The 22,358-nt window shown below is 44.3% G+C and overlaps 1 protein-coding gene across 1 annotated transcript; it reads left to right on the top strand.

Annotated features, from left to right (window-relative positions):
- Positions 1-21,120: 21,120 nt before the first annotated feature.
- LOC135545108 (uncharacterized) lies at positions 21,121-22,068 on the top strand. Its single transcript, XM_064972745.1, has one exon. The coding sequence runs from the start codon at positions 21,121-21,123 to the stop codon at positions 22,066-22,068; it is 948 nt and encodes a 315-aa protein (XP_064828817.1).
- The last annotated feature ends 290 nt before the right edge of the window (positions 22,069-22,358 follow it).

Genomic DNA, 22,358 nt, shown 5'->3' with positions numbered 1-22,358 from the left:
AAGGAACGAAGAAGAAAACAAAATTCATAAAAAAATGAAGCCAGTTTTTGTCCTCCAAAAAAAAAAAATGCACAACAAATCTTATCTGTGATCCTCTGTGGAAAGGTTTCTTAGGGTGACAAAGACAGTATGTGAGTGTGAGTGAGTGAGTGAGTGAGTGAGTGAGTGAGTGAGTGAGTGAGTGAGTGAGTGAGTGAGTGAGTGAATGAGTGAGTGAGTGAGTGGTGAGTGAGTGAGTGAAGTGAGTGTGTGTGTGTGTGTGTGCGTGGGTGGGTGAGTGAGTGAGTGAGTGAGTGTGAGTGAGTGAGTGAGTGAGTGAGTGAGTGTGTGTGTGTGTGTGCGTGGGTGGGTGAGTGAGTGAGTGAGTGTGAGTGAGTGAGTGAGTGAGTGAGTGAGTGAGTGAGTGAGTGTGTGTGTGTGTGCGTGGGTGGGTGAGTGAGTGAGTGAGTGAGTGAGTGAGTGAGTGAGTGAGTGTGTGTGTGTGTGTGCGTGGGTGGGTGAGTGAGTGAGTGAGTGTGAGTGAGTGAGTGAGTGAATGAGTGAGTGAGTGAGTGGGTGAGTGAGTGAGTGAGTGTGTGTGTGTGCGGGTGCGTGCGTATGTGTGTGTCTGTGTGTGAGCATGCATACACAAGTGTGTTTGAGAGAAAGTTTAATAGCAGGATAGCAATGCTACAGTCTGTTTTATCACTTATCCCATTACGTCCGATAGCAAAACCAATCTAGAACTTCATTAAAACAAGAGACCCCACTGCTCAAGGTTAAACTATGGCAAATTACATTACCCCTCCGCTTCTCCACTTCGTCCTGCTCAGCCGTGTCTCCACGGATATGAACAACCACACATACTGCTCAACTTGATGAGATGGGAGAGAGAGCACTACTATACTCTCTTATGTCGCTCTCAAAGTTGTTTTTTCTTCATTTCAATACAATCAAAACTTGATTTTGAAATCGAGAATAAAAATGACACAATTGAAACAGTTCTGCCGTGTGTTGTTTTAAGTTTAGCCCAAGTTGTTGTGTTTCCCCATCAACTGAGATGTGCCTGGATAGAAGAATACAATGCAACACAATTTGATAAAGGAAATCTCTGGAAATAGAATGGAATCAGGTGGATCTGCAGGCACACTGTGAAACACAACCAAACATGATGAGGAACAACACTGCAGTCACACTGTGAAACACAACCAAACATGATGAGGAACAACACTGCAGTCACACTGTGAAACACAACCAAACATGATGAGGAACAACACTGCAGTCACACTGTGAAACACAACCAAGCATGATGAGTAACAACACTGCAGGCACACTGTGAAACACAACCAAGCATGAAGAGTAACAACACTGCAGGCACACTGTGAAACACAACCAATGATGAGGAACAACATGAAGAGATGAGGAACAACACTGCAGTCACACTGTGAAACACAACCAAACATGATGAGGAACAACACTGCAGTCACACTGTGAAACACAACCAAACATGATGAGGAACAACACTGCAGTCACACTGTGAAACACAACCAAACATGATGAGGAACAACACTGCAGTCACACTGTGAAACACAACCAAACATGATGAGGAATGACACTGCAGTCACACTGTGAAACACAACCAAACATGAAGAGTAACAACACTGCAGGCACACCCTGAAACACAACCAAACATGATGAGGAACAACACTGCAGTCACATTGTGAAACACAACCAAGCATGATGAGGAACAACACTGCAGTCACACTGTGAAACACAACCAAACATGAAGAGTAACAACACTGCAGTCACACTGTGAAACACAACCAAACATGATGAGGAACAACACTGCAGTCACACTGTGAAACACAACCAAACATGATGAGGAACAACACTGCAGTCACACTGTGAAACACAACCAAACATGATGAGGAACAACACTGCAGTCACACTGTGAAACACAACCAAACATGATGAGGAACAACACTGCAGGCACACTGAGGAACAACACTGAAACACAACCAAACATGATGAGGAACAACACTGCAGTCACACTGTGAAACACAACCAAACATGATGAGGAACAACACTGCAGTCACACTGTGAAACACAACCAAACATGATGAGGAACAACACTGCAGTCACACTGTGAAACACAACCAAACATGATGAGGAACAACACTGCAGTCACACTGTGAAACACAACCAAACATGATGAGGAACAAATGAGTCACACTGTGAAACACAACCAAACATGATGAGGAACAACACTGCAGTCACACTGTGAAACACAACCAAACATGATGAGGTCAACACTGTGAAACACAACCAAATATGATGAGGAACAACACTTCACACTGTGAAACACAACCAAACATGATGAGGAACAACACTGCAGTCACACTGTGAAACACAACCAAATATGATGAGGAACAACACTCAATCAACGGTGAAACACAACCAAACATGATGAGGAACAACACTGCAGTCACACTGTGAAACACAACCAAACATGATGAGGAACAACACTGCAGTCAACTGTGAAACACAACCAAACATGACTGCAGTCAAGAAACAACAACATGATGAGGAACAACACTGCAGTCACACTGTGAAACACAACCAAACATGATGAGGAACAACATGTAGACTGAAACACAACCAAACATGATGAGGAAGTCACACTGTGAAACACAACCAAACATGCACACAGTCACACTGTGAAACACAACCAAACATGATGAGGAACCAAGGCACATGAAACACAACCAAACAAATGAAACAACACATGACGAGGAACAACACTGCAGTCACACTGTGAAACACAACCAACATGATGAGTAACAACACCAACTGTGAAACACAACCAAACATGATGAAACACACTGCATGATGAGTGACACTGCATATGTGAAACACAACCAAACATGATGAGGAACAACACTGCAGTCACACTGTGAAACACAACCAAACATGATGAGGAACAACACTTAGTCACACTGTTAAACAAACATGAACCAAACATGATGAGGAACAACACTGCAGTCACATTGAAACACAACCAAACATGGAAAAAACAACATGATGAGGAACAAACTGCACACACTGTGAAACACAACCAAACATGATGAGGAACAACACTGCAGTCACACTGTGAAACACACCAAACATGATGAGGAAACTGCAGTCACACAACACAAGCAAACATGATGAGGAACTGTGAAACACAAACATGATGAGGAACAACACTGCAGTCACACTGTGAAACACAACCAAACATGATGAGGAACAACACTGCAGTCACACTGTGAAACAAAAACAACCACTGCAGATACTGTGAAACACAACCAAACATGATGAGGAACAACACTGCAGTCACACTGTGAAACACAACCAAACATGATGAGGAACAACACTGCAGTCACACTGTGAAACACAACCAAACATGATGAGGAACAACACTGCAGTCACATGAAACACAACCAAACATGAGGAATGAAACACAACCAAACATGATGAGGAACAACACTGCAGTCACACTGTGAAACACAACCAAACATGATGAGGAACAACACTGCAGTGAAACACAACCAAACATGTGAAACACAACCAAACATGATCTGCAGGTGAAACACAACCAAAATGAGGAACAACACTGCAGTCACACTGTGAAACACAACCAAACATGATGAGGAACAACACTGCAGTCACACTGTGAAAACAACACATGATGAGGAACAACCAAACATGATGATGAGGAACAACACTGCAGTCACACTGTGAAACACAACCAAACATGATGAGGAACAACACTGCAGTCACACTGTGAAACACAACCAAACATGATGAGGAACAACACTGCAGTCACACTGTCAGCCAAACATGATGAGGAACAACAAGTCACACTGTGAAACACAAAACATGATGAGGAACAACACTGCAGTCACACTGTGAAACACAACCAAACATGATGAGGAACAACACTGCAGTCACACTGTGAAACACAACACAAATGAGGAACAACACTGCAGTCAACTGTGAAACACAACCAAACATGATGAGGAACAACACTGCAGTCACACTGTGAAACACAACCAAACATGATGAGGAACAACACTGTAGTCACACTGTGAAACACAACCAAACATGATGAGGAATGACACTGCAGTCACACTGTGAAACACAACCAAACATGATCACAGTGAACAACATGAACAGCACACTGTGAAACACAACCAAACATGATGAGGAATGAAGTCACAGCAAACATGAACAACACTGCAGTCACACTGTGAAACACAACATGATGAGGAACAACACTGCAACATGATGAGAACTGTCACACTCAAACACAACCAAACATGATGAGGAAAGACACTGCAGTCACACTGTGAAACACAACCAAACATGATGAGGAACAACACTGCAGTCACACTGTGAAACACAACCAAACATGATGAGGAACAACACTGCAGTCACACTGTGAAACACAACCAAACATGATGAGGCATGACTCTGCAGTCACACTGTGAAACACAACCAAACATGATGAGGAAAACACTGCAGATTGAAACACAACCAAACCCACTTCCTGGTCTGAGTTTTTGAGGAACTCAGGTTTTGACACTGCAAACATGATGAGTTCTGTGAAACACAACCAAACATACTGAGGAACAACAGACATCATTCAAACAGTTTTAGAAACTTCAGAAACACAACCAAACATGATTTTGAAACACAACCAAACATATTCAATGCAGTCACACTGTGAAACACAACCAAACATATGAGGAACAACATATATTAGCCATTGGACCTGAGTCACACTGTGAAACACAACCAAACATGATGAGGAACAACACTTACTCTGAGGCACGCAGTCACACTGTCAAACATGATGAGGAACAACACTGCAGTCAATGTGAAACACAACCAAAAATGCTGCCCACACTGTGAAATCCCAAACAGGTTTTAACTGTGGCATGGAGGAACAACAGCATTTTCCAACCAAACGGAACAACACTGCAGTCTGAAACACACCATGATTGTCACATTTGAACAACACTGCGTCACACTGTGACACAACCAAACATTTGATTTGATTTTATGATATGTTGGTGCAGACGTTAAGATACACCACATTTGAAACACAACCAAACATGATGAAACCAGTTTTTCAATGAGGAACAACAAGCTTAAATCAAACACTGTGTGAGGAACAACACTGATGACCAAACATGATGAGGAACACATCAGTCACATTCAAATCAAAAATACATTCTCCACCGTGTCTATGGCCAGTCAAAAGTCTCTGTCAAACATGATGAGGAACAACACTCTTGTGAAACACAACCAAACATGATTTTGAAACACAACCAATCATGATTCACTGAGTCACACGAAACAAACCAAACTGATTGAATTTACTATGGATTTAGCATGATGAGGATTAATGAATAAACAATATCCCCATTTTGAAAATAGAATTGTATCTAGGCAACCTTATACTCTGTTTTATAAGTAATAGACAAAATGATGAGTTCATAAGAAGGAACAACATTGTGTGACAGGACAAGGAGTAATGAGGAAAAAAGTTAATGAACACCATTCTAACTGTCGGCAGGAACAAATGGGTTGTGGACTGTGTAAACAAACATGATGAGGAAAGGTCGAAACACAACCAAACATGATGAGGCCTGCAGTGGTTGACCCAACTGAAACTTAGCTCTGGGGTTTTTAGATAAGGCAGTGAGTGCACATTCCAAGTTTTGCTGTTAATTATAACATGATGAGGAACAGTTCAGTGGTGACGATAATGTTGAGGGGTCAAAAGTTATCTGGGAGTGTGTTAGTAAGTTGAAACACAACCAAACATGAGAATGAACTTTTCACCTCACTTTGCCCAGGTCAGAGAGCATGATGAGGATTCTGTGAAACACAAAAGCAGATGAAATGACGTCATGATCTGTGAAATATAAACTGATGTACGTGTTTAATGATGGGACTGCAGTCACACTGTGAAACACTCCATGATGAGGAAATAAATTCTATTACCTATTATTTAAAGGTCTGTTAAACATGATGGTCTGCAGTCTATTTTATGCAAACAATAAATCTTACAAATTCTCATAAAATAGATTAAGGGCTTTTAATTGATGAAAGACTCTGCAGTCACATTGGCATAATTAAATTTTACTAACAAAATCCCAGACAACTCATTGAGGAACAACACTCTCTCTTCTCAAACACAACTCTCACACTGTGAAACACAGCCAAACATGATGAGGAACAACACTCAGTTTACTCTGACCTTTTTTTTTTTTTTGAAACACAACCAAAAGTTGTGCAGTCACAGTTCCAAACAGATGATCTCTTGAAACACAACCAAACATGATCTTGTGTCACAAACATGATGAGGTGTCATTGAAACACAACCAAACATGATTAATGTCTTCCTCACTTCAAACATTATCTTACCTGAGAAACACAACCAAACATGGAGGAAGAGAGAGATGGACAAACAGATGAGAACAACCTGCTCCCAATCAGACTGTCATTCTCTCTGTCTGCAGTCACACTGTGAAACACAACCACATGCAGTTTGTCCCAAACATGATGAGGAACAACCTCAGTCACTCTTGCTCTTTCACTGGGAAACTGTTTCACAAGACAGAAAAACAGAAAGTATCAGAGAAAAAACCAATTAAGAAAGATGAAAGAGATAATTGAAACACAACCAAACATGAAGAACAACACTGATTATAAAGAAAGAGAAATGATGAGGAAGAGAGTCACAGAAGAAAGATTCAACCCACTGGGCACAAAAGCTGGTTGAATCAATGTTATTTCCACTGCAGTCACATGTCAACCAACAAGTTCAATGTGATGATGTTGAATCAACATGGAAAAGTGATTTGATTTGCAAAATGTCATCACACTGTGCCATGATGGGGAACAACACTTCAGTCACACTTTTTCACACAACATGATGAGGAATTTTAACCTAAATCCAATGTCAGTGTCACATTTTATGAGGTGATTTCAGGTTAAATTCACGATTAGCTAACAATTCTACCAAATGTAAATTTAAAACAAGATGTTAAACAACCTCACACACAATCAAACAGATGAGAAAGCAGAGACAGTGAAAGAGAAGACTATGAGGAACAACACTGCAGTCACACTTGAAACACAACCAAACTGAGGAACAACACTGCAGTCACACTGTGAAACACAACCAAACATGATGAGGAATGACTCTGCAGTCACCTGTGAAACACAACCAAACATGATGACTGCAGACACCAAACATGATGAGGAATGACTCTGCACACTGTGAAACACAACCAAACATGATGAGGAACAACTCTGCAGTCACACTGTGAAACACAACCAAACATGATGAGGAATCACCTTGTTGTCATTCCTTCTGAAACACAACAAACTCTGTCACAGACAGAATCACCTTGTTGTCATTCCTTCTCTCTGACAGACAGAATCACCCTGGTCTGTTGTCAGGTTTTTGACCTGCCATATGAGTTCTGTTGACAGACAGACATCATTCAAACAGTTTTAGAAACTTCAGAGTTTTTCTCTCTGACGGACAAAGGAGTGTGGAGTTTACTCTGGGCACCCTTTCAGTAATTGTGTCTGGTTTTAGTCACAGAACAGAGGTAAATGCCACACGTTGCAATGTCCTACCATAATGAGCAGGAGAGAACATGACACCACATTTCTGAAACAGTTTTTCAACACACACACACACACACATTCACACACACACACACACACACAAAACTCACACACACTTGTTCACACACACACACACACCTGGACTCAGGTACACACATGGACATTTTAAATTAATATCTAGGCAACCACTGTTTTACAAGTATGCAGTTCATAAGAAGGAATTGTGTGACAGGACCATAAAACCCATTCAGGAACAAATGGGTTATAAACACAGTCGTTAGTATGGTTGACCCAACTGAAACTTACATCTGATGATCATAACTGTCGATGTGAAAGATCACTTCCTGTATTTATGTTTTTTCCTCACTTTGCCCAGCGCGGTTGTTAAGTGGGAAGCAGTGGAAGTCTGTTCTCTGTCATCACTGATCTAAAGGGTTGAATCACTGGTCTGTTTTCACTTCTCCAGGGATTGGAAAATTGTTTTCATCCTCCTCCACCTCTCTCTTTCTTTACTCTGACCCTCCTCCCCCCCTCCTCCTCTCTCCCTCCTCCTCTCCCCTCCTCCTTCCTTCTCCTCCTGCCTGCTCCTCTGTCTCCTCCTCCTTTGTCCCTCCTCCACACTCTCTTGCTCTTTCACTGGGAAACCCTCCAAGACCTCAGAGAAAACCAATTAAGAAAGATGAAAGAGATAATTCCTCCCCTAGGAGAGAGAGAAGAAAGATTCAACCCCTCCTGGTTGAATCAATGTTTCCTCTCAACCCTCTCCCCTCCCCTCTCAACATGGAAAAGTGATTTCCTTCCAAAATGTCTCGCCTTCCCTTTTTTTCACACAACTTTAACCTAAATCCAATGTCAGTGTCACATTCCTAAGGTGATTTCAGGTTAAATTCACGTTAGCTAACAATTCTACCAAATGTAAATTTAAAACAAGATGTTAAACTGCCTCACCAATCTAGAGAAGAAAGCAGAGACAGTAGAGAAGACTATAGGCTTGTCATTCCTTCTCTCTGACAGACAGAATCACCTTGTTGTCATTCCTTCTCTCTGACAGACAGAATCACCTTGTTGTCATTCCTCCTCTCTGACAGACAGAATCACCTTGTTGTCATTCCTCTCTGACGGACAAAGGAGTGTGGAGCTTACGACCCTTTCAGTAATTGTGTCTGGTTTAGTCACAGAACAGAGGTAAATGCCACACGTTGCAATGTCCTACCATAATGAGCAGGAGAGAACATGACAAACACACACACACACACACACACACACACACACACACACACTCCACACACCTCACACACACACACACACACACACTCCTGGACTCAGGTACACACATGGACTAAATTAATTCACACTCAAGTATGCACCGCCATCAAACCCATTCAGCGTTATCAGCGGTATGCCTGACAACACATCTGATGATCATACGATGTGAAAGATCACTTCCTGTATTTCCTGTTTTTCCTCCCAGCCTGGCAGGAAGTCTGTTCTCTGTCATCACTGATCTCCTGTTTTCCTTCTCCAGGGATTGGAAGATTGTTTTCATCCTCCTCCCTCCTCCTCCCCCCTCCCCTCCCCCTCCTCCTCTCCCCTCCTCCCTCCTCTCCCCTCCTCCTCCTCCCTCCCCTCCTCCCTCCTTTCCTCCTCCTCTCCCCTCCTTTCCCTCCTCCTCCTCCTCCCTCCCCCTCTCCTCCTCCTCCCCCTCTCCTCTCCTCCCCCCCTCCTCCCCTCCTCCTCCTCCTCTCCTCCTCTCCCTCCTTTCCTCCCCCTCCTCCTCCCTCCCCTCCCTCCTCCTCTCCCCCTCCTCCTCCTCCTCCCTCCCTCCTCCTCCTCCTCCTCTCCCCTCCTCCTCCCTCCTCCTCCTCCTCCTCCTCTCCCTCCTCCTCCCTCCCCTCCTCCCCTCCTCCTCCCTCCCCTCCTCCTCTCTCCTCCTCTCCTCCTTCCTCCCTCTCCTCCCTCCTTTCCTCCCCCCCTCCTCCTCCTCCTCTCCTCTCCTCCCCCCTCCTCTCCTCCTCCTCATCCTCCTCCTCATCCTCCTCATCCTCCTCCCTCCTCCTCCTCCTCCCCCTGCACCTCCCTCCTCCTCCCCTCCTTTCCTCCTCCTCTCCCCTCCTCTACTCCCTCCCCTCCACCTCCTTCCTCCCTCCCTCCTCCTCCTCCCCTCCACCCCCTCCTCCTCTCCTCCTCCTCTCCTCCTCCTCTCCTCATCCTCCTCATCCTCCTCCTCCTCTCCTCCTCCCCTCCTCCCCCCTGCTCCTACGCCTCTCCCCTCCTTTCCTCCTCCGCTCTCCTCCTCTCCTCCTCCCCATCCTCATTCTATCATTCTGGTTGTGAAAATGCCAGATTGGCTCAGGAGGGAAATCGCAGAGGTTGAAATGACTCAGCAGGGAGATGCAGAGCTGGACACTAATTGTATGTCACATATGTAGGAACACGACTCTCACAGTGTTTCGCTCCACACCCAACAGAGGATGAAATGCAGTGAGGTCTGCCACCACCACCGAGCATGACTTTAATCACCAACCCATGGCTACACACAGAATACACTGCAGCTAACACGACCACGGTCATCTGGTGTAGAAGCACCACGGTGGATGATTCAGCCTGTCCACTGCTTTTACATCATTACAGGTGAAGGAAAGAAGTAGGGGAAAGGATACAGTGTGTGTGTGTGTGTGTGTGTGTGTGTGTGTGTGTTGTCTGTGTGTGTGTGTGTGTGTGTGTGTTTTGTCTGTGTGTTGTCTGTGTGTTGTCTGTGTGTGTGTGTGTGTGTGTGTGTGTGTGTGTGTGTGTGTGTGTGTGTGTGTGTGTGTGTGTGTGTGTGTGTGTGTGTGTGTGTGTGTGTGTGCTCTGGATAAGAGCGTCTGCCAAATGACTTAAATGTAAATGTAATTTGTGTGTGTGTGTGTGCGTGTGCGTGTGTGTGTGTGTGTGAGCATGCATGAGTCAGCGCTCCCCAGTGTCCACTCACCTTTCCCAGTGAGACACGGCTCTCTGTATCCATCCCCGTCATAGGCTCAGCCAACCCCCTGACGTTACACAGATGCCACTGCCCCTCCCTCCCTCCCTCCCTCCCTCCCTCCCTCCCTCCCTCCCTCCCTCCCTCCCTCCCTCCCTCCCTCCCTCCCTCCCTCCCTCCCTCCCTCCCTCCCTCCCTCCCTCCCTCCCTCCCTCCCACACCTAGGGAACATCTGTCAACTTGACTTTCCATTTAGCCACAGCTTATTGTGATGGATTGAAAGTTTATTTTCCAAATAAAAAAGTAGAATAGAATTTGAATGGTCTCGTGCACAGTTTACAACTGGTATAAAAAAGGTACAGCTAAATGCTTGTTGTTTCGTTCCCTTCCTGTAATTCCCATGGTACGGTGTGTGTGTGTGTGTGTGTGTGTGTGTGTGTGTGTGTGTGTGTGTGTGTGTCTGTGTGTGTGTGTGTGTGTGTGTGTGTGTGGATAAGGATAAGGATAACCGTGCTGATTGTCATATCAGAGTGTGTAAGCTCCTGCTCCAAGGGTCATCATAACATGACCTTAACAGTGTGTGCGTGCATGAGCGTGTGAGTCCATGTGCGGAGAGACACACACACGTCTCCGTTAATTCTATGGTCAGTGTGTGGTGATGATGGTGTTCCTATTGCATGGCTGAAGCAAAGGACTTCGGCTCCACTTGATAAAGTAATATGGCCGTCACTGCCTCTCTGTGACATCTGACCGGTTTTAATACTTGCTTTGGGACCAACTCTTCCTTTAACTCGCTACGCCTCAATGCACGTTGTAAGCAGACACAAAATGGCTGCCAATAAATGGAGGTCAACTGAGTTGTGAGGAGAATCCGATGTCGTTTGTACCTGGAAATAATGTCTTAAGGTCAGTCAGTTCTTGTGGACTGTTAAAAGCTGATCTCAGATCTGTGTCATGTCCGCAGTTTCTACCTGCGAGAAAATGTGTGATGTGTTGTCTTGTTACAAAACAACAAGCTTTAACCTCCAATGTCACTCACTAGTCATAGTGTTGTTCGGTCTGTTGACAGTTAAGTCTCCTCAAAGACAGTCATGAAAGTCTATGTGTATGTCCATCTATGTGTGTATGTTCATTTGAGGGTATATATGTGTATGTTAATTTGAATACACAAACACTACCGATCAAATGTTTTACAACACCTACTCATTTAAGGGTTTTTCCTTTATTTTTACTATTTTCTACATTGTAGAATAATAGTGAAGTCATCAAAACTATGAAATAACACATAAGGAATCATGTAGTAACCGAAAAAGTGTTAAACAAATCAAAATATATTTTAGATTAGAGTTTCTTCAAATAGCCAACATTGCCTTGATGACAGTTTTGCACACTCTTGGCATTCTCTCAACCAGCTTCACTTGGAACGTCTTGAAGGAGTTCCCACATATCCTGAGCACTTGATGACTGTTTTTCCTTCACTCTGCGGTCTGACTCATCCCAAACCATTGCAATTGGTTGAGGTCGGGGGATTGTGGAGGCCAGGTCATCTGATGCAGCACTCCATCACTCTCCTTCTTGATAAAGTAGCCCTTACACAGCCTGGAGGGTCAGTGTCCTGTTGTAAAACAAATGATAGTCCCACTAAGCCCAAACAAGATGGGATGATGTATTGCAGCAGAATGCTGTTGTAGCCATGCTGGTTAAGTCTGCCTTGAATTCTAAAGAAATCACAGACAGTGTCAACAGCAAAGCACCCTCAGACCATAACACGCTTCACAGTGGGAAATACACATGCAGAGATCATCCGTTCACCCACACTGCGTCTCACAGCGGTTGGAACCAAAAATCTCCAATTTGGACTCCAAATCAAAGGACAGATTTCCACTGGTTGAATGTCCGTTGCTCGTGTTTCTTAGCCCAAGCACGTGCCTTCTTCTTATTGTTTTCTTTGCAGAAATTCGACCATGAAGGCCTGATTCACACAGTAGATGTTGAGATGTGTCTGTAACTTGAACTCTGTGAAGCATTTACTTGGGCTGCAATTTCTGAGGCTGGTAACTCTAATAAACTTATCCTCTGCAGCAGAGGTAACTCTGGGTCTTCCATTCATGTACCGTTCCTCATGAGAGCCAGTTTCATCACAGCACTTGATGGTTTTTGCGACTGCACTTGAAGAAACTTTCAAAGTTCTTTAAATGTTCCGGATTGACTGACCTTCATGTCTTAAAGTAATGATGGACTGTCCTTTCTCTTTGCTTATTTGAGCTGTTCTTGCCATAATATGGACTTGGTCTTTTACCAAATAGGGCTGTCTTCTGTATACCAACCCTGCCTTGTCACAACACAACTGATTGGCTCAAATGCATTAACCTGTACGGGATGGGTGTCCCTAAACCGCGATGGTTGTTTCTAACGTGCGCTAATGTGACTAGAATGACGTTGTAAACAACAGCCAACTTTCCGGGACATAGACATGTCTTATATGGGCAGAATTAATCAAATTGCGCTGTCCACTTTACAGTAAATAAAGTGAAAAAATACCATGCTGTTGTTTGAGGAGAGTGCACTACAACAAAACACAATTTACATTAACTAAAGTGAAAAAATACAATGCTGTTGTTTGAGGAGAGTGCACTACAACAAAACACAATTTACAGTAACTAAAGTGAAAAAAGACCATGCTATTGTTTGAGGAGAGTGCACTACAACAAAACACAATTTACAGTAACTAAAGTGAAAAAAGACCATGCTATTGTTTGAGGAGAGTGCACTACAACAAAACACAATTTACAGTAACTAAAGTGAAAAAAGACCATGCTATTGTTTGAGGAGAGTGCACTACAACAAAACACAATTTACAGTAAATAAAGTGAAAAAAATACCATGCTGTTGTTTGAGGAGAGTGCACTACAACAAAACACTTTTATCATGGCAACTGGTTTGATACATTCACCTCTAAAGGTAGATCATGTACTTACATCCAATAATCTTGCTCTGATTTGTCATCCTGATGGTCCCAAAGCTAAAATGCAGCATAGTTTTGATAAAATTATTTTTTATATTCAAATGTAAGAACTGGGTTCTACAGTTTAAACTCCTGCTGTTTCTAGATTAAATTAGTCATCACCACGAGAGCGGTTCTTTAAAGAGCTACCATCTCTCGAATTTAAACTCTATAAGGTCTTTAGCTATCACATCCATAAACAGTCTACTTACTAATCATAACCTCGTATCATATCAGCATTCTGAAAGGTCGTGACCTCCTGCATCAGCAAAAACCAGAAAATAACTAAATGGTAACAAAGGATAAACATACACACAATATGGCTGCTTGATACAAAAGACAGGGCGAGAGAGAAAGAGGGACAGAGCCCTCTTTCTCTGGTACATTTAGACACTACTACCACAGTAATCATATATTTTGCACACAAACTGCCGCCCACTTGGTTTAAGAAATCATGAATGCATTTTCCATCTTCGTGTATTTCTGTCAGAACCAGACCGCCGTGGAAAGGGAGCTGGGTCTTTTTTCATGGCATGCTTGTAAGGCTCTGGGAGTTTAGGGAGTTGAGAGTAGCATGAGAGTAGCATAATATGATGGTTTGAGCAAAGTAGTAGGATGCTCCCACTTAAGTTAATAGTGGGAGTAAGTCATCTCCTGGAAAACTGGCCCCATTAGAACACTCCTCCGTAGACCAGATTAGGAGATAGTGTTTTAACCCAAACTATACTCATTAGAACACTCCTCTGTAGACCCAATTAGGAGATGGTGTTTTAAGTCCTCTGTAGGCCCAATTAGGAGATAGTGTTTTAAGTCCTCTGTAGGCCCAATTAGGAGATAGTGTTTTAACCCAAACTACACTCATTAGAACACTCCTCTGTAGACCCAATTAGGAGATAGTGTTTAAACCCAAACTACACTCATTAGAACACTCCTCTGTAGACCCAATTAGGAGATAGTGTTTTAATCCAAACTACACTCATTAGAACACTCCTCTGTAGACCCAATTAGGAGATAGTGTTTAAACCCAAACTACACTCATTAGAACACTCCTCTGTAGACCCGATTAGGAGATAGTGTTTAAACCCAAACTACACTCATTAGAACACTCCTCTGTAGACCAAATTAGGAGATAGTGTTTTTACACCAACAAAAAGCAGAACAATAGCAACACCACAATCCAGTATGGGGCAGGGAGAGACAAGGCCACACACCAATGCTATCAACCATGTAAATATTTGTTTAAAAAAAAGTGTTTTTAATCATCAGCTGCATTGGAGTTACATGAACGGTGGGGTTGAAGGGACACCTGTGTGTGTGTGTGTGTGTGTGTGTGTGTGTGTGTGTGTGTGTGTGTGTGTGTGTGTGTGTGTGTGTGTGTGTGTGTGTGTGTGTGTGTGTGTGTGTGTGTGTCTGTGTGTGTCTGTGTGCGTGTGTGTGTGTGTGTGTGTGTGTATGTGATAAGGTGTCTCAGTGATGAGACATAATTGACATATCCATGGCGAGAGGGTGGGCGGTGGTGTGGCGAGATATTACCGGTAAGGGCAGGGTTGACCAATGCGGGAAATCACTCTGGCTGTGTGTGTGTGTGTGTGTGTGTGTGTGTGTGTATGTGTTGTCGTGGAAATTCCCTCTATTTACCAAATCATGGGAGCAAACCACACACACAAGTCAGAGTTAGTTATCAAAGTCCATCTTTAATTATACGAGCTCTATCACAAACCCTGTGACTCTCAGATCAATTCAGTGTCTATAAATGAATTCTCTGAGAGTCCCTTCCACATTTCAACTGAGAACTTTTATAGCAAAGACACACAGGATAAGACAGCATCGGCATAATTCATTGTTCAGCTTTGTCTCCTTACCCAAACTCAGAACCATAAACCAATCCTCCATATCAACAGGCATATATCAAATCCATCCTATCTTGACAAGATCACAGAGACACACTGACTGGCACACAGACATTGTGGAGCCAAGAGATACACGCTTGACCTCTCCCTTCTCTCCGGCCCAAGCAACTTAGTCTTGACATAGAACAGATACTGCAACCACGCCACAGTATTATACAAAACCAACATTCTGATGAGAAGTGACTTACAAACATATGATGAATATAAAACATCTTACCTATGTTACCAACCAATTCTGATTATTCCCCAACAGTGTGTGTGTGTGTGTGTGTGTGTGTGTGTGTGTGTGTGTGTGTGTGTGTGTGTGTGTGTGTGTGTGTGTGTGTGTGTGTGTGTGTGTGTGTGTGTGTGTGTGTGTGTGTGTGTGTGTGTGGGTGGCCGTTCGAACGCGGTACACACTGCAATTTTCCCCCTATGATTATATCAATTTGGCTGACAGATTGTTGCTGTTATTGAACTCTGAAATTACCTTTTGATTCTAAAACATTTTTGCTGTGATATAAAAAAAATATATATATATATATCTGTTGCTGTGCTTGGCTCCAATATAACTAATTACCAGGACAAAATATCATGACTAATAACAGGGACTAATAACCAGGACTAATAACCAGGACTAATTACCAGAACTAAATACCAGGTGTAATTTCCAGGGTTTACTAGCAGGACTAACTAGCAGGAGTAATTCAGTAATTCAGCAGTGAAGACAGCAGTGTTATTTCTACTACACACTGGGACTAAATGTATAAAACACAGACATCGATATTCAGACATCCCTCATTATCATGGACATCCCTCATTACCGTAGACATCCCTCATTACTGTAGACATCCCTCATTACCATGGACATCCCTCATTACCATGGACATCCCTCATTACCATAGACTTCCCTCATTACCGTGGACATCCCTCATTACCATGGACATCCCTCATTACCATGGACATCCCTCATTACCGTAGACATCCCTCATTACCATGGACATCCCTCATTACCATGGACATCCCTCATTACCATGGACATCCCTCATTACCATAGACTTCCCTCATTACCGTGGACATCCCTCATTACCGTAGACATCCCTCATTACCATAGACATCCCTCATTACCGTAGACATCCCTCATTACCGTAGACATCCCTCATTACCGTAGACATCCCTCATTACCGTGGACATCCCTCAGTATCATGGACATCCCTCATTACCATGGACATCCCTCATTACATTAGACATCCCTCATTAACGTGGACATCCCTCATTACCATGGACATCTCTCATTACCTTAGACATCCCTCATTACCTTAGACATCCCTCATTACCATGGACATCCTTCATTACATTAGACATCCCTCATTAGCATTGACATCCCTCATTACCATGGACATCCTTCATTACCATGGACATCCATCATTACATTAGACATCCCTCATTACATTAGACTTCCCTCATTACCATGGACATCCCTCTTACCTTAGACATCCCTCATTACTTTAGACATCCCTCATTACCTTAGACATCCCTCATTACTTTAGGCATCCCTCATTACCTTAGACATCCCTCATTACCATGGACAACCCTCATTACCATTGACATCCCTCATTACCATGGACATCCCTCATTACCGTGGACATCCCTCATTACCTTGGACATCCCTCATTACCATGGACATCCCTCATTACCATGGACAACCCTCATTACCATTGACATCCCTCATTACCGTGGACATCCCTCATTACCTTGGACATCCCTCATTAACGTAGACATCCCTCATTACCATGGACATCCCTCATTACCATGGACATCCCTCATTACCGTAGACATCCCTCATTACCATGGACATCCCTCATTACCATGGACATCCCTCATTACCGTAGACATCCCTCATTACCATGGACATCCCTCATTACCATGGACACCCCTCATTACCATGGACACCCCTCATTACCGTAGACATCCCTCATTACCATGGACATCCCTCATTACCATGGACATCCCTCATTACCATGGACATCCCTCATTACCGTGGACATCCCTCATTACCATGGACATCCCTCATTACCATGGACATCCCTCATTACCATGGACAACCCTCATTACCATGGACATCCCTCATTACCATGGACATCCCTCATTACCGTGGACATCCTCATTACCATGGATATCCCTCATTACCATGGACATCCCTCATTACCATGGACACCCCTCATTACCATGGACATCCCTCATTACCATGGACATCCCTCATTACCATGGACATCCCTCATTACCATGGACATCCCTCATTACCATGGACACCCCTCATTACCATGGACATCCCTCATTACCATGGACATCCCTCATTACCATGGACACCCCTCATTACCATGGATATCCCTCATTACCATGGACACCCCTCATTACCATGGACACCCCTCATTACCATGGACATCCCTCATTACCTTACCCATTGACCATAGGCAGAGGGGTAAACCACAGAAAGAGAGAGAGAGGGGACCGGGGGAGAGACATGGAGAGAGAGAGAGGGAGAAGGAGAGGAGAGAGAGAGAGAGAGAGAGAGAGAGAGGGAGAGGGAGAGGGAGAGAGAGAAGGAGACAGAGAGAGAAAGAGAGGGAGAGAGAGACAGAGAGAGAGAGAGAGAGAGAGAGAGAGTGAGAGGGAGAGAGAGAGAAAAAAGGGAGAAAAAGAGATAGCACGGGTTAAGAATTGGTATATCAACCACTCCATGTGAAAAAGGAGAAGGGAGACAGTGAGAAGAGCAATGTTGACAGGCTATTGGGCATTGGAAGTAATCTCATAAGAGTCACGCATCTACCTGTCAAAATACAGGCTTAATTGTGTTCTGCTGTCATACATGCCAGTTTAGTAAGTGTGGTTGGAAAGATGCACTTCCCTTCTCATCTTTCTTTCTGATTAGTGCTCGTCAAATGATGCATATTGTCTGGTCGATTCACTTCATCTTTGAGTGTGTCTGTGTGTTAGTGTGTATGTCTCTGTGTTAGTGTGTGTGTTTGTGTGTTTCTGTGTCTGTGTCTGTCAGTGTGTGTTAGTGTTTTTTAGTGTATGACACATGACTACTATTGTGTGGTGGTCTGAGGCCAGCTCTCTGCTGTCAGCCTCTTTGTGTGTATCCTGCTCAACGAAGAGAGAGAGGTAACTATCTAATTACTGTCAACATCATACCCACCCACACACACACATACAGACACACACACACGCGCACGGACACATGTGCACACACACATTCACACAAACACATTCACACATGCACATGATTTACCACTTTTTTGGGCTAAAAGATACAAAACATTACCGAACTTCACTTCCTTAATATGCACCTGCAGGCATACAAATGCACCCCAGAATCTCATTCACACACACACCTTCATTTACCTTCTACCAGATACAGTGGAACATCATTTCCATAGCTTATCAGGCCTAATAACCAGCTGTCTGTCTGTCTGTCTGTCTGTCTGTCTGTCTGTCTGTCTGTCTGTCTGTCTGTCTGTCTGTCTGTCTGTCTGTCTGTCTGTCTGTCTGTCTGTCTGTCTGTCTGTCTGTCTGTCTGTCTGTCTGTCTGTCTCTGTCTGTCTGTCTGTCTGTCTGTCTCTGTCTGTCTGTCTGTCTGTCTGTCTGTCTGTCTGTCTGTCTGTCTGTCTGTCTGTCTGTCTGTCTGTCTCTGTCTGCCTGTCTGCTTACCTGTCTGTCTGTCTGTCTGTCTGTCTGTCTGTCTGTCTGTCTGTCTGTCTGTCTGTCTGTCTGTCTGTCTGTCTCTGTCTATGTCTGTCTCTGTCTCTGTCTGTCTGTCTGTCTGGGTAAATGTAAACATTGGGTTTTCACTGAGAGTATGAGTGTAAGAGAGAACACATTGCAAATGAGCACTATAACACAGGGTATAACACACAGTCAGTTAGTCAGCCAGTCAGTCAGTCAGTCAGCCAGCCAGCCAGTCAGTCATCAGTTATAACTACCTCTTCCAGGATTCACATTCTTCATCCCATAGAACGCATTGACCTCCCTTCCACAGGCTGCCTGAGTTTCAGATGAGATCTCTCAGATATCCAGTGTTCAACAGGGCGTTAAATCACACACACTGATTAACAGATCAAATCACAAACACGCGTTAGACTGATTTCCTGAGTCCCCAATTTGTTAGTTGGTAATGGTGTCATTATTCAGTGAGATCTATCATTTCTCTCCCTCCTTTTTCCTCCTCCCATCCTATTCTTATCTTCCTCCTCCTCCCTCCTCTTCCTCCTCACAGTAGCCTTGGAAGAAAAGATCAACGTGAATGAAAAGAGAGGTACAGTGATGAGAAGTTGAGGAGTGGATTGTTATTGTGATCAGTGGACAAAAGGGATATGTGCACTGGACATGAGAATGAATAGAATGCATCAAGGTTGGATGCTAGGTTGGATGCTAGGTTGGATGCCAGGTTGGATGCTAGGTTGGATGCTAGGTTGGATGCTAGGCTGGATGCTAGGTTGGATGCTAGATTGGATGCTAGGTTGGATGCTAGGTTGGATGCTAGGTTGGATGCTAGGTTGGATGCTAGATTGGATGCTAGGTTGGATGCTAGGTTGGATGCTAGATTGGATGCTATTTAAGTTGAATTGTAAATCTTGTAATTGTAGACATTTACAGTGTAATTCATACTAAAAGTTTATACGCCATTTTAAGTTTATATACATTACCTAGATTGGATCAGGACACTGTTAGCGTTATCATCTCTTCCCTACGGATGGAATTAGGTTTCAAAAGTGATTTACACATTTGGAAATGACTTTTTCCTATCTGTGACTTACCTGTTCCTGGTTACTGGTGTTAGGGTCATAGAGTGCTTTCTTCTTATCGCTGAAGCTCTTTTCCTAACACGACCTGAGATTTAACACCTCTAAGAGACGGGACAACTTTATCTTCAATAGGACTTAGGTCATAGGTATCTGACACACATTCTAACTCGTGAAACTAGTCAGATGTAGAGAAAATGCCATTCCTACATTACATTTAGTTTTAGAATGGTCCAGTAAGGCTGTGAAAATTCTGACCTAATATACCTACACTTAACTGAAAGTTTCGTGCAAATCTTCCATTGATATCAGTGCATGACTTTAAGCAAAAGTATGGTCTTAAGAGATTGCTCAAGTTTGAGCACAAGGACAAGTTTAATATCTTAAATGGAAAGTTCAGCCCTTAAAACTCGTTACTCCCACCATACAGATTATTTGAGGGTCACCAGCACGTGACTTAAAACCTAGAATATGTCCTCAGAATCAAGAACTAGATATCAAGAACTAAGAAAATACTGAATATGAAAATGATTGAATTCTACACACCCATGACACCAACACTTTCTGTCAGTGGTTCCGTGATCTCTGGAGAGTTTATAAATGTTTGTAAAGGTCATTACAAAATGTAAAGAGTTGATTGTCACACCATCAGACAACCCCATGTATGTATAAGTCCTGTCTCTTTGTATAATTACATCTGGAGTCCTGTCTCTTTGTATAATTACATCTGGAGTCCTGTCTCTTTGTATAATTACATCTGGAGTCCTGTCTCTTTGTATAATTACATCTGGAGTCATGTCTCTTTGTATAATTACATCTGGATTACATTACCCCCCACGTGAGAGACCCCCCCCAGAGAGATCCCCCACTCCAGAGAGACCCCCCCCCCAGAGTTCCCCCTCCAGAGAGACCCACCCAGAGAGATCCCCACTCCATAGAGACCCCCCCAGAGATCCCCCAGAGAGACCCCCCAGAGAACCCCCAAGAGAGACCCCCCAGAGAGATCCCCCACTACAGAGAGACCCCACCCAGAGAGATCCACCCCAGAGAGATCCCCCACTCCATAGAGACCCCCCCCAGAGATCCCCTCCAGAGAGACCCCCCCAGAGACACCCCCCTAGAGAGACCCCCCGGAGAAACCCCCAGAGAACCCCCGAGACAGACCCCCCAGAGAGATCCACCCCAGAGAGACCCCCCAGAGAGACCCCCCCAGAGAGATCCCCCACTCCAGAGAGACCCCCCCAGAGATCCCCCTCCAGAGAGACCCCCCAGAGAGATCCCCCACTCCAGAGAGACCTCCCCAGAGACACCCCCCAGAGAGATCCCCCACTCCAGAGAGACCCCCCAGAGATCCCCCTCCAGAGAGACCCCCCCCAGAGATCCCCCTCCAGAGAGACCCCCCCCCAGAGACACCCCCTAGAGAGACCCCCCGGAGAAACCCCCCAGAGAACCCCCGAGACAGACCCCCCAGAGATCCACCCCAGAGAGACCCCCCAGAGAGATCCCCCACTCCAGAGAGACCTCCCCAGAGAGACCTCCCCAGAGAGACCCCCCAGAGAGATCCTCCACTCCAGAGAGACCCCCCACAGAGATCCCACTCCAGAGAGACCCCCTCCAGAGAGACCCCCTCCAGAGAGACCCCGCCCCAGAGAGATCCCCCACTCCAGAGAGACCCCCTCCAGAGAGACCCCCCCAGAGACCCCCCTCCAGAGAGACCCCCTTAACGTGAAATATTCATTATGATAGACCTAGTGTTGGAATAATCATAACAACCACTGAAACCTTGAGTGGCTCGCCGCATGCACACACACACGGACACACACACACAAATGGACACACACACACATGGACACACACACACACATGGACACACACACACTCATACATGGACATACACACACACACACACACATACATGGACATACACACACATACATGGACATACACACACATACATGGACACACACACTCATACATGGACATACACACACACACATGGACACACACACACACATGGACACACACACACACAC

Source organism: Oncorhynchus masou, chromosome 9 (assembly GCF_036934945.1).
Source record: "Oncorhynchus masou masou isolate Uvic2021 chromosome 9, UVic_Omas_1.1, whole genome shotgun sequence".
NCBI lineage: Eukaryota > Metazoa > Chordata > Actinopteri > Salmoniformes > Salmonidae > Oncorhynchus > Oncorhynchus masou.
Note: the sequence above shows the minus strand (reverse complement) of the source record. Positions and strands in the feature narration are given on the sequence as shown.